This window comes from Equus caballus, chromosome 22 (assembly GCF_041296265.1).
Source record: "Equus caballus isolate H_3958 breed thoroughbred chromosome 22, TB-T2T, whole genome shotgun sequence".
NCBI lineage: Eukaryota > Metazoa > Chordata > Mammalia > Perissodactyla > Equidae > Equus > Equus caballus.
Window position 1 is genome coordinate 18,968,136 of NC_091705.1, and position 13,763 is coordinate 18,981,898.

Sequence of the window (13,763 nt, forward strand, 5' to 3'; positions counted from 1 at the left end):
CTCAATCCAAGCTGTGCTGCTTGGATCTTTAGTCTTTTTAATTTCTTCCCTGTTGTAAAAAGACATTGTTCTCATTTTAGAAAATTGCCAAAGTATATGAAGGGGAAAAGAGGGTAAAAATGGCCTCACAGATTAAAGATAGCCACTGTTACTATTTTGGTGTATATATTTTTTATCATCAGTTTAAAAAAGCAATATACAGATAACATATGAATGCATATTGATTGTGAAAGATCTGAATGCTAAGGAAGGGTTGGGAGTGAAGAAGGAAAGGCGCACATCTTTCCTGCTTGCCCCTTGGGCAACCTTCCTATTGGTCTGTGACTTTTCTGGATCCTTTACCAAGCATTCAGACAGGTAGGGAGGTTATTACAATTTTATTTTATTTGTTTAGCATAATTGGCGTAGTTCAAGGCTTAATGCTTTGTGACACTTTTTTTAATAGTATTTCTTGGAGTTCTTTCCTTGTCAGTACATCAGTTTTATTCTTTTGAATGGCTGAATATTATTTTTGAAATGCACACACCATAATTTAATAATGTCTGTCTTTTTGATGAACATTTAGGTTGTTTCCAAGTGTTCAGCATTTTAAATAATGTTGCAGTCACCAACCTTGAACATACATACCACTTGCCTGGATATTTCTAGGGGATAAGTTTCTATGAGAATAATTGCTGGCTCTGAGGAGATGCCTGTTTGAAATCCTAGTGCTAAATTACCCTCCACGAAGCCCATTCCACCAAGAACATAATCTCTAATAACTTGGAGCTTTTCCCCCACACCCTGGTCAGCACCAGATTCATCTTCTAAAATTTTCTCCTAATTTATGTAAAAAATGAAATATTATTTTAATTGGCATTTCTATAGTTTTAAATGAGGCTGAACAGCTTTTCATGTGTTTTCTTGGATATTTTAACTTTTTTTCTGTGAATTGTATACTCCTGTCCTCGCCCATTTCCTTTGGGTTGTTTGTGTTATGGATTTGTAAGTCTTTTCCATGAATCACTGATCTGGACCCTTGGTCCGTTGTGTGTTACACTGTTTTCTCTTATGCTGTCACTAGTCTTTTGTGTCTTTTTAGTGTATTTTACAAACCAGAATCTATACTTTTTGTATACTTTGTCTTTTTATCTTCTGCATTTAAAAAATGTACTTGTGCTGTTATTCATATGTTTATACAATTATTTTCAGTATTGTTTTTTCATGATAGATTCCTAGAAATGGAACCGTTTGGCTAAAGACTAAGAATATTTTAAGGTTCTTGCGACAGGCAGCCAGGACCTAAGATGGTATGTTGGCCCCCCCCCCCCCCCCCCCCCCAGAGCAGGCATGAAAGAGGTTGTGACTTGCCAGGTGCCCAGATGTTGTCTTCGAATCATCTCAGGATGAGTTCTAGTCCTTACCTTGAGGGCCCAGAAAGTCAATTTTGTTGGCATAGACAGCGCCCAGCCCTGCCCAATGCCACAAGCAAATGTGACACCAGCAGCCTCGTTGTCTTAATCACAGTGAGACGTATATGTAAGTTAGGTGAATGGCAGGGTGTGAGTTGCTCTGACCAGCACGTTTCCTCCTCCCGGGGATGCTGTGTGAGAAGTCATCATGAGGGGCTTACTTGGGAAGGGATCTTAGCCAGGGCAGCTCAGGATGCCTCTCCCCAGCTCGGAAACAGCAGCTTTGGCCTCTCAGCCCAGCCTCCGTTGCCCCTGGAGGACACTGGGGCCCCCACTTCTTGTGGTTTCTTTGGCTGGTCCATTTCTGGTCTCCCTCAGCTGTTCATGCAGCCTCACTCTATGGGATACATGGTGCGTTTTTCGATCATAGACACACATGTGGCCACTGTTGCAGCACACACTTGCCAGGAGTTTCATTTCAGAAAACTCAAAGCTTGGCTAATTTGGTAGGTGAAAAATACAGTTTTTGTCTTTTATGAGAATTGCAAAAGACTTTTGGGGACAGTGTTTCCATATAGCAGAGTGGTGTACGGTGAAACAGCTTCTAAATGGAGTGTTTCTCTTCAGGTGGTGATAAACGGAGGTGCCACGTCCAGCGGTGAACAGGACAATGAAGACACTGAGCTCATGGCAATCTACACGACAGAAAATGGCATTGCAGAAAAGGTACCCCCTCCTCAGCCCTACCCACTCACCTGCCACCGCCTCAGATCCTGTACAGGGACATGGATGTCCTTCATCTGGGGGTTTTGTCTTCTTCCCTCCTGAGTGGGTGTGTGCCTGGGTGGGTGTGTTCCCCTTGTAATGGAAGTAGAAGAAGTCATGAGGAATAGGAGTTATTTTTTTTGTTTTACTGGCAGTTAAGGGGAGACCCCTATAAAGGTCCTTATCTAGATATTTTAAAATGCCTCAGCTGGGTGCCAGAGGGAAGTGGTTAAGAGTTTGAGGTCTGAAATTGGGTCTGGGTGCTACTGTGACTCAGATCCTAAGGGAATTACTTAAGCTCTCTGGCCATCAGTTGCCTCCTCTCTAAATGGGTATAAAAATATCAACATCTGTCTTAAAGTTGTTGTGACGATTAAATGAAATAATATATGTAGGGTTATTAGCATGTGTACATACTGTGTGTGCGGTAGATAAGAGAGTGAGAGATCCAGCAGGTAGTTTGTGTAGACCATGAAAGTGCCTTGGACAAAGCTCTTTGACCAAAGCAGTGGACATCACACACGGAAGTGGGGAGAATCTTTTTGGCCTCGTGCCATCTCCTCGACAGGTCAGTCTGTGTGACCATATTCGTCAAGGCTGGGAGAGAGCTGCTCACAGAGGGTCCAGGCGCCTTCATTTCTTCCTCTTTGTACCTGCCACTGTGCCTAACACATATGGAAAGTTTGATGACATGGCATTTCCAGATTGCATTGCAGCCCTGAGTCTTCCCAAATTCGTTTGAGTTTTATTTGATAGACTTTTAAAACAGATTTTATTTTTATTGTGAAAATTTACTAATTTAGTCAACTATATAATGAGGCCTTGTATTCTAGCACCACTCTCCTGTACTGTAGACAGTGTGTACTGTATGTTCTGTGGCAGACTACTAGGAAGTTCATACATACAAACAGCACCCAGCTGGTGTATTAGAGCAGTAATTTTAATTTTACAGTGCAGTCACTAAAATGATAAAGAGCAAAGAAATTATATTGAAATTTTGAAATAATCAAATTTTTGTATCTGTGGTTTCTTTCTTTTTCTCTTTCTCTCTTTTTTCTTTCTTTTCTTTTTCTTTTTTTAATTTTTGTTTTTATAGCAGTAACATTGGATTATAACATTATGTAACTTTCAGATGTACATCATAATATATTTCGAATTCTGTGTAGATTACGTCATGTTTACCACCCAAAGACTAATGATAATCCGTCGCCACACACATATGCCTAATCTCTGCTTTAGCCCTCCCCCTCCCCCCTTTCCCCTCTGGTAACCACCAGTCCAATCTCTGTTGCTACGTGTGTGTTTGTCGTTGTTTTTATCTTCTACTTATGAGTGAGATCATACGGTATTTTACTTTCTCCCTCTGACTTATTTCACTTAAGATAATACCCTCAAGGTCCATCTGTGTTGTCACAAATGGCTGGATTTCATCATTTCTTATGACTAAGTAGTATTCCATTGTGTATATATACCACATCTTCTTTATCGATTCACCCCTTGATGGGCACCTAGGTTGCTTCCAAGTCTTGGCTATTGTGAATAATGCTGCAATGAACATGGGGGTACATGTATCTCTATGCATTTGTGTTTTCAAGTTCTTTGGATAAATACCCAGCAGTGGAATAGCTGGATCATATGGTAGATCTATTCTTAATTTTCTGAGGATGCTCCATACTGTTTTCCATAGTGGCTGCACCAGTTTACACTCCCACTGGCAGTGTAGATGGTTCCCTTCTCCGCACACCCTCTCCAATACTTGTTGTTTAGTGTCTTGTTAATTATAGCCATTGTGACCCGAGTGAGGTGATATCTCATTGTAGTGTTGATTTGCATTTCCCTGATAGTTAATGATGTTGAACATGTTTTCATGTACCTGTTGGCCATGCATGTCTCTTCTTTGGAGAAATCTCTATTCAGATCTTGTGCCCATTTTTTAATTGGGTTGTTGGTTTTTTTGTTATTGAGATGTATGAGTTCTTTGTATATTTTGGATATTAACTCCTTATCCAATATATGGTTTGCAAATATCTTCTCCCACTTGTTAGGTTGTCGTTTCATTTTGTTGATGGTTTCCTTTGCTGTGCAGAAGCTTTTTAGTTTGATGTAGTCCCATTTGTTTATTTTTTCTTTTGTTTCCCTAGCCTGGTCAGACATGGTACTTGAAAATATGCTTCTAAGACTGATGTCAAAGAGTGTGCTGCCTATGTTTTCTTCCAGAAGTTTCATGGTTTCAGGTCTTACATTCAAGTCTTGAATCCATTTTGAGTTGATTTTTGTTCGCGGTGTAAGATGATGGTCTGCTTTCATCCTTTTGCGTGTGGCCATCCACTTTTCCCAGCACCATTTATTGAAGAGACTCTCCTTTCTCCATTGTATGCTCTTGGCTTCCTCGTTGAAAATTAGCTGGCCATAGATGTGTGGGTTTATTTCTGGGCTCTTGATTCTGTTCCATTGATCTGTGTGTCTGTTTTTGTGCCAGTACCATGCTGTTTTGGTTACTATAGCTTTGTAGTATATTTTGAAATCAAGGAGTGTGATACCTCCAGCTTTGTTCTTTTTCCTCAGGATTCCTTTGGCTATTCGGGGTCTTTTGTTGTTTCATATAAATTTTAGGATTCTTTGTTCTATTTCTGTGAAAAATGTTATTGGAGCTTTGATAAGGATTGCATTGAATCTATAGAATGCTTTAGGATGTGTGGACATTTTAACTATGTTAATTCTTCCAATCCAAGAGCATGGAATATCTTTCCATTTCTTTGTGTTGTCTTCAATTTCTTTCAACAATTGTTTTGTAGTTTTTGGTGTACAGATCTTTCACCTCTTTGGTTAAGTTTATTCCTAGGTATTTTATTCTTTTTGTTGCAATTGTAAATGGGATTGTATTCTTAATTTCTCTTTCTGCTACTTTGTTGTTAGTGTATAGGAATGCTACTGATTTTTGTATGTTGATTTTGTATCCTGCAACTTGACTGTATTGATTTATCATTTCTAAAAGTTTTTTAGTGGATTCTTTAGGGTTTTTTATATATAAAATCATGTCGTCTGCAAATAGCGACAGTTTCACTTCTTCTTGTCCAATTTGGATCCCTTTTATTTCTTTTTCTTGCCTCATTGTTCTAGCTAGGACTTCCAATACTATGTTAAATAAGAGTGGTGACAGTGGGCATCCTTCTCTGGTTCCTATTCTTAGAGAGATATTCAGTTTTTCTCAGTTGAGAATGATAATAGCTGTGGGTTTGTCATATATGGCCTTTATTATATTGAGGTATTTTCCTTCTATACCCATTTTACTTAGAGTTTTTGTCATAAATTGATGCTGTACCTTGTCAAATGCTTTCTCTGCAGCTATTGAGATGATCATGTAATTTTTATTCCTGCATCCCTGGAATAAAACCCACTTGGTCATGGTGTATGATCTTTTTAATGTACTCTTGTATTTGATTTGGTAGTATTTTGTTGAGGATTGATGACCATTGATGGTCATCAGTGATATTGGTCTATAATTTTCTTTTTTTGTGTTGTCCTTGTATGGTTTTGGCATCAGGATAATGTTGGCTTCATAGAATGAGTTAGGAAGATTGCCTTCCTCTTCAATTTTTTGGAATAGTATGAGAAAGATAGGTATTAAGTCTTCTTTGAATGTTTGGTAGAATTCACCAGGGAAGCCATCTGGTCCTGGACTTTTATTTTTTGGGAGGTTTTTGATTACTATTTTGATCTCCTTACTGGTGATTAGTCTATTCAAATTCTCTACTTCTTCTTGATCCAGTTTTTGAAGGCTGTAGGATTCTAAGAATGTATCCATTTCTTCTAGATTATCCAGTTTGTTGGCATATAGCTTTTCGTAGTGTTTTCTTATAATCTTTTGTATTTATGAGGTGTCTGTTGTAATTTCTCCTCTTTCATTTCTGATTTTATTTATTTGAGCCTTCTCTCTTTTTTTCTTGGTGAGTCTAGCTAAGTGTTTGTCAATTTCGCTTATCTTTTCAAAGAACTAGCTCTTCGTTTCATTGATTTTGTCTATTGTTTTTAAGACTCTGTTTTATTTATTTCTGCTGTGATTTTTATTATTTCCTTTCTTCTGCTGATTTTGGGCTTTGTTTGTTCTTTTTCTAGTTCCTGTAGGTGCACTGTTAGATTGTTTATTTGGGATTTTTCTTCTTTGTTGAGATAGGCCTGAATTGCCATAAACTTTCCTCCTAGAACTGCTTTTTCTGTATCTCATAGATTTTGGCATGTCATATTTTTATTTTCATTTGTCTCAAGGTATTTTTTGATTTCTCCTTTGATTTCTTCATTGACCCAGTCGTTGTTCAGTAGCATTCTGTTTTAATCTCCACATTTTTCTGGCTTTTCTGATTTTCTTCCTGTAGTTTATTTCTAGTTTCATACCTTTGTGGTCAGAAAAGATGCTTGGTATTATTTTGATCTTCTTAAATTTGTTTAGATTTGTGGACTAACATGTGATCAATCCTGGAGAATGTTCTGTGTGCATTTGAAGAGAATGTGTATTCTGTGGTTTTGGGATGGAATGTTCTATATATATGTACTAAGTCCATCTGATCTAATGTGTCATTTAAGGCCAATGTTTCCTCATTGAGCTTCTGTTTGGATGATCTATCCATTGGTGTAAGTGGAGTGTTCAAATCCCCTACTATTATTATGTTACTGTCTATTTCTCCTTTTACGTCTGTTAATAGTTGCTTTATATATTTGAGTGTTCCTGTGTTGGGTGCATAGATATTTACAAGTGTTATATCCTATTGTTGGATTGTTCACTTTCTCATTATGTAGTGCCTGTCTTTGTTTCTTGTTACAGTTTTTGTTTTAAAGTCTATTTTGTCTGATATAAGTATTGCTACCCCTACTTTCTTTTCTTTGCCATTTGCATGGAATATCTTTTCCCATCCCTTCACTTTCAGTTTGTGAGTGTCTTTAGTTTTGAAGTGTGCATGTTGTATGCAGCATATATATGGGTCTTGTTTTTTTATCCAATTGGCTGCCCTGTGCCTTTTGATTGGAGCATTTAGTCCATTGACATTTAAAGTAGCTATTGATAAAAATGTATTTACTGCCATTTTTTTAACTTGTTTTTATTCCTGGGTGTTTTAGTAGTTCTTCTCTTGCTCTCTTGCCTTGTTGTTTGATGATTTTCTTTAGTAATATGCTTGATTTCTTTCCTCTCACTTATTTGTTTACTTATAGGTTTCTGGTTTGTGATTACCATGAGGTTTCTATGTAATGTTCTACGTATATAACAGTCTGTGTTGAGTTGATGTTCTCTTTAGCTTGACCTCTTTCTAAAAGCTCTACTCTTAATCCCCTCCTCCCACGTTTTATGTTTTTGAAATAATATCTAATCTCGTTTTGTGTGTGTCTATCCATTACCCTCTTATCATTGTAATAGGTAATTTTAGTATTTTTGTCTTCTAACCTATATATCTTCATAGGTGGTTGATTTGCTATCTTTACTGTATTTTTGCCTTTAGTAGTGATTTTATTGCCTGGTGTATGTGTTTTTTTTTTTTTAAATAATTTTTTTATCCCTATTTGTGGGTCATCGCTTTCCTGCTTAAGTAAGTCCCTTCAGCATTTCTTGTAGAACTAGTTTCTTGGTGATAAACTCCTTTAACTTTTGCTTGTCTGGGAAGCTCTTTATCTCTCCTTCCATTCTGAATGATAACTTTGCTGGGCAGAGTATTCTTGGCTGTACATGTTTTCCTTTCAGCACTTTAAATATGTCTTGCGACTGTCTTCTAGCCTGTAGGGTTTTGGGTGAGAAGTTTGCCAATAGGCATATGCGCCTTCTTTTGTATGTCACTTGTTGCCTTTCTCTTCCTGCTTTTAGGATGCTGTCTTAAATTTTGGACATTTTAATTATAATGTGTCTTGGTGTGGACCTGTTGGTGTTCATCTTCTTTGGTGCTCTCTGTGCTTCCTGTACTTGGATGTCTGTTTCCTTACTTAGGTTAGGAAAGTTTCCAGCTAGTATTTCTTCAAATAGAGTCCTGCCCCTTTGTCTTTCTCTTCTCTTTCTGGGACACCTATAGTACGAATGTTAGTGTGCTTGATGTTGTCCCAGAGTTCCCTTAGACTCTTCTCATTCTGTCTAATTCTTTTTTCTTTTATCTGTTCAGCTCGGGTGGTTTCCTCTGGTCTTCCCTCCAGCTCGCTGGTCCACTCTTCTATATCATCTACTCTGCTACTGAGTTCCTCTAGTGAGTGTTTCATTTCCAGTATTGTATTCTTCATTTCTGATTGGTTCTTTTTTATATTTTTCAATTCTTTATTGATGTTCTCACTGTGTTCATCCATCCTTCTCCCAAGATCAGTGAACATCCTTATGAGTTTTTGTTTGAACTCTTTGTCAGGTAAATTGCATAGTTCTGTTTCATTTAGTTCTTTTTCTGGGGTTTTCTCCTTTCCCTTGCTTGGAATGTATTCCTTTGCCTCTTCATTATTCTTCTTTCTCTGTGCTTTTATCTATGTATTAGGTGAGTCAGCTATGTCTCCTGATCTTGGAGAAGTGGCCTTATGTATGAGATGCCTTTTGAGGCTCAGCAGTGTGCTTCCCTCTCATCACCAGTCCAAATTATCCAGGAGTGACCCCTGTTTGGGCTACTTGTGTCCTTCTGCTGTGGTAGGGTTGCTCTTACTGCAGGTACCCAGGGAATGTGTTCCCTCCCTGGCCAGCTGTCTGTAAATTGGGTTTGGGGAGCCCCAGCACCGTTGGCTGCAAGATCTACTAGCACGCTCCTCTTGCAGTTTTCCTGTTAATTGAGTATGTACCTAGTGTAGCTGGTTGCTAGGCTCAGGGGCTTACAGTTGCTGTAGGCCTCAGGCCTCTAAGGCTGTTGTCAGCTCTCTTAGGATTGCAGCTGAGTCGGGCTGGCCCTAGGCACTGGTGCACCCAATTGTTTCAGGCTTTGGAAGGTGGAGTCAGTCCTCTTTGTGGCTGATTGTGAAGCACAGGTCTTCTGTTGCTGATAAGCCCTACCCCACCCCCCCCACCCCAGGTCCACACAGACTGTCAACACAGCCCTGGTCCATGCACACTTTCCGACCCCCTGGAGTATACCCAGTTGCCCCACTGTAAAGACCCCAACCTCTCCACCAATGCCTCCACACCCTCCAGAGTTCTCCTGGTCCTCACACAGGCCCTGCCCCACAGAGGTAGACACACTCACCTACCTGTGGAGGATCAAGGCACCCAGTCTATGCAGGCTGACAAGTAGCCTGAGGGCTTGCTGTTGGGTGGGGCTAGTCTCTAGGGTGGCCTTCCTCCCCTGGCTGAACTAGATTAAGTCTGTGCTCTAGTGGGTATGGCAGACTCCTGGGCTGTCAGGCCAGGGGAAGAACCTCAATGGCATCTGCCAGCGTCTGTGTCAGCACGCCTGTACTAGGTCACAGCAATCGCCGCCACCAAAGTCTCAGTCTCTGGAGAGAGCTCACCTCTCACTGAGATGCACCCAGAGCCAACCAGGTGAGTCTGTTTTCACCAAAAGACTGTGCAGCTGTCTTTTTGGTGATTGTAGGTTGCTCTCTGGGATGGTTGAATTTGTGCATGGGCCCTTTAAGAGCCAGGCTTTTTCGGCTTTCCTCCGATACCTTTTCTGGGGTAACCCCCATTGCAGTTAATAGCCAGTGAAGCCATAGTAGGACAGTCATCTCAGTTGTGCTGAGTCTGAAGGATGCTTATAGCGATAATGTGCCCCCGCTTAGGTCCCCACTCCTCCAGGGAGGGCTGCGTACATTGGGGTGGGTCCCGCCCAACCAGCTGTGAAGGTCCTTGGCTCACGAAGTGGCTTTTTCTCTCCAGAAGGAATTTCTGCCTCTTCTGCCTCAGTCAGGACTGTCGTTTGTTGTGAGGGTTCTTTGTATCCAGTTTTCAGTTTTCTCTCTAGGGTAATTTTTCCAGGAGTAGTTGTAACCTGGTTGTGTTTGTGGGAGGAGGTGACTTCAGAGTCTGCCTGCCACCATCTTGACAAGATCTCCATTTTCTTTCTTTTCCAGTTTGGGAGGTGGACATTTCATTTTTGACTATCTTGACCAATAATTTGGTCAAGCTATTATAAGTTTTGTAGAGCCTAATTAGATTCATGCTGAGATATTGAAATTCCTGTAGTCTTGGATTCCATGCTGCTCCTCGGAGCACAGAGAGCAGAGCAGCCGTGATTGGCATGTAGACTGATGCCTGGGGTCTGTGGCTGAGACTCACCCCACAGGGCAGGATCTGGGTGGGGGGGCACCATCTGGCTGGCTTGAGTCTCAGCATCCAGGTGGCACATGTGGTAATCAAAGTGCTTCTGAATTCACAGACTTGTTGGGCTGCATCCAATCCTGAGGTACTGGGTCCTTAATCACACAGTCACCAGGATTTCCAGGCTGTTGGCTGTCATGATTTTGGACTTCCTCCTCCGTTATCCAGGAATTGATGGCTGTCTTTTGAAATGAATAGTAAGGAGCATTAACACTTTAGGGCGTTTTCATGTCTACAACTATACCTTTTACTGATGATAGTGATCTGTTGGCAGGAAAAATGTCTAGCACGTTTATGCTAGACATTTACCTGTTTGGGTGAAAATCTTTTTCATCATCTAAACTTTAATACATTTGTATTTCCTTGAATATGTCGACGAAAATAATCCATAACCAATCTATAAATGAAAATTTGGGTGAGTTTATTCTGAGCTTAAATCTTAGGATTATAACCCGGGAGAGTCTTTCCGCAAAGGAACAGAGCACTCCAAAGAAGTGGGGGTATACAGGGTGGTTATATACCCTCAAAGAGTATGTTTCACATATGATTGAAATGTCCCTTTTGCAATAGTCACGAGGCTGCTCTGTCAGCACAGCGATTGATGGAAACGGCAGATAGGTCTGCTGTCTCAGTGAACGCTGCTGGGTGGCAGGTGTGTTGCCTCGGGCTGGGCGGTCACAGATGAGCATGAGCGCTGCAATCCGTTCCCAGCCTAAAGAAAGATGCTTAATCTTTAAGGAGATGCCAACGTTGGGAGGGGGAGAGAAGTTGCACCTTTATCTCAAGGGCCTTTGCTCTTGCCATAGGGAATCTCTAAAGCAGATATTCAAGGGCCTCAGTCAGGCCCTTTTGGAAAGACAAGGTCAGGCCGAATTAGGTTTATACCAAATGGCTTCTTCATATACTCCACTATATCCTATTACTTGCCATTTTTATTTGTCAAATACTAGTGAGATAGAGTATCTTCCTATTTTACTGGCCATTTTTCTTGTCTTCTGAAATGATGAGGATAGTGAGAAGAACTGCCTTGTATTAAATAATGCTAGTGATCTGGATCCTTGGCTGAATGCTTTAAGCAACCTGTCATATTTAATCCTCACAGCAACCCTGTCAGAAAGATGCTATCACTATCCTGGTTTTAAAGATGGAGAAAATAAAATATTCAAGTTTTCTGCTGTCTTGAATTTGTGCAAAGAAAACTTCACACCAGAGGGTGCTGCCCTTTGGGATCTTGCTTTTCAGATGGCGTTGAAAGGCTCTCTGAACGCCTGACTGGGAAATAAGAAAGCAACATTCAAAGAGAGACGAGAACTGGGGGCGAGAGACTGTCCTGCATGTTCTCCGTACTGCATGGAGATTATAGGGAGCTAGTCATTGTAATATGTTCACTTGTTTTATGAAAGCTTGACTTTCTGGGTGTCTGTTAAAACTAGTCTCCTGTTGACAGGCATTCTTTTTGGGGGAGCACTGCATTGGGGGAGTGGGAATTTGAGTCTTTTTGCTATCAGTGCTCCAGTGAATAACCTTGTACAAAGGTCCTTTCCCATACACGAAAGAATTTCTGGATGGAGGAGGATATGTATTTGTGATTCATACAGATATTATCAAATTGTCCTTCATGGAGTTATACCAGTTTTTTCTCCAACTGGAGGTAGAAGAGAGCCTGTTTCTCTGCAACATTGCAGAGACTATGTTATTAAACCCTAGGATTTTTACCAATATGGTATGTGAAAAATGTCATCAGTATGTAGTTTTTTAGGGGCCGGCCCCGGGGCCGAGTGGTTAAGTTCACGCACTCTGCTTCGGCGGCCCAGGGTTTCGCTGGTTCAGATCCTGGGCGCAGACATGGCACTGCTTCTCAGGCCATGCTGATGTGGCATCCCACATGCCACACCAGAAGGACCTACAACTAGAATATACAACTATGTACTGGGGAGATTTGGGGAGAAAAAGCAGGAAGGAAAAAAAGAAGATTCGCAACAGTTGTTAGTTCAGGTGCCAATCTTAAAAAAAAAAAGTATTTTTTAAAAATGAGTTTTAAGATTTTTATTATGAAATAATTTGACTTACAGAAAAATTCCAAAAATAATACGAAGAGTATACCTGCCATCCAGATTCCCCAAATGTTAACATTTTATGATATTTGCTTAATCATTCTCTATATACATATTATTTCTGAACTGTTTGAAAGTAAGTTACCGACAGAATGCTCCTTTATCCCTAAATAGTTTAGTCTTTCCTAAAAACAAAGACCCTCTCTTATATAATCTCAGTACAATTCCCCCAATCTGGATATTAACATTGATATAATTATTATTGATACATTAATGATTTAATTTCAGTTTTAAAATAAAAAGTGTTTAATTATTGATTAAGCTTTATTTGAATTTCCTCAATTGTCCTAGCAATGTACATCATAGCAAAATAAATACGTTAGTTAGTTTGGGTCCAGGATCCCAGTCAGCATCCCTTAGTGCACCTTATTGTTATGTGTCTCTTTAGTCTGCTTTAATCTGCAGCACGTCCTCGGTGTTGTTTGATCTCATTACCTGACATTTCTGAACAGCACAAACCAGTTCACTTTGTAGTGTGTCTCAGTTTGGCTTGTCAAGCTATAGTTTTACCTTGTATTTTTCATTAGTGAGGTTGCATCTCTTTTCACATGCTTAAGAGCCATACATATGTCCTTTTGTATACTTCATTCCATATCTTTTATGCAGTTTTACTGTTGGTTCTTGGTCTTTTTACTGACTTTTAGGAGATCAGTATGTATTAGGGAGATTCATTCTTTTCAATATGAGTTACAGATGTCACCATTTTTCTGTTGATTTTGCAGATGCTATTTTTCTTTCTTCCTTTTTTCTGAGGAAGATTAGCCCTGAGCTAATGTCCACCACCAATCTTCCTCTTTTTGCTGAGGAAGATTGGCCCTGAGCTACCATCTGTCCCCATCTTCCTCTACTGTATACATGGGATGCCTGCCATAGCGTGGCTTGATAAGCAGTGCATAGGTCTGTGCCCGGGATCCAAACCGGCACACCCCTTAGGTCTGCCTAAGCAGAGTACGCCAACTTAACCGCTATGCCACCGGGCCAGCCCCTGCTTATGATATTTTTGCCACAGAGAGCCAATGAAAATTATGTAGTTAAAGTAATGTTTTATGGATTCTGGATTTTGAGTCATGGTTAGAAAGGTCTTTTTTTATTCTACAGTTACAAGAGAATTCTCTTCTTCTAGTACTTTCATGTGTTTTTTCTGTTTAATAAATATTTGATCCATTTGGAATTATTCTTGAGAGATGGCTCCAACTTTGTTTCCCAGATGGCTACCCAGTACCCCAACTCCAT

At 40.1% G+C, this 13,763-nt stretch overlaps 1 protein-coding gene across 14 annotated transcripts in view; it reads left to right on the forward strand.

Annotated features, from left to right (window-relative positions):
* SLC23A2 (solute carrier family 23 member 2) overlaps positions 1-13,763 on the forward strand; it is a 142,766-nt gene that overhangs the window by 68,080 nt on the left and 60,923 nt on the right. For all 14 annotated transcript variants that reach the window (XM_023626158.2, XM_023626154.2, XM_023626155.2 and 11 more), the window contains one exon: positions 2,019-2,117. In XM_023626158.2, coding sequence (XP_023481926.1) covers positions 2,019-2,117 — 99 coding nt within the window. The remainder of the gene's footprint in view (positions 1-2,018; positions 2,118-13,763) is intronic.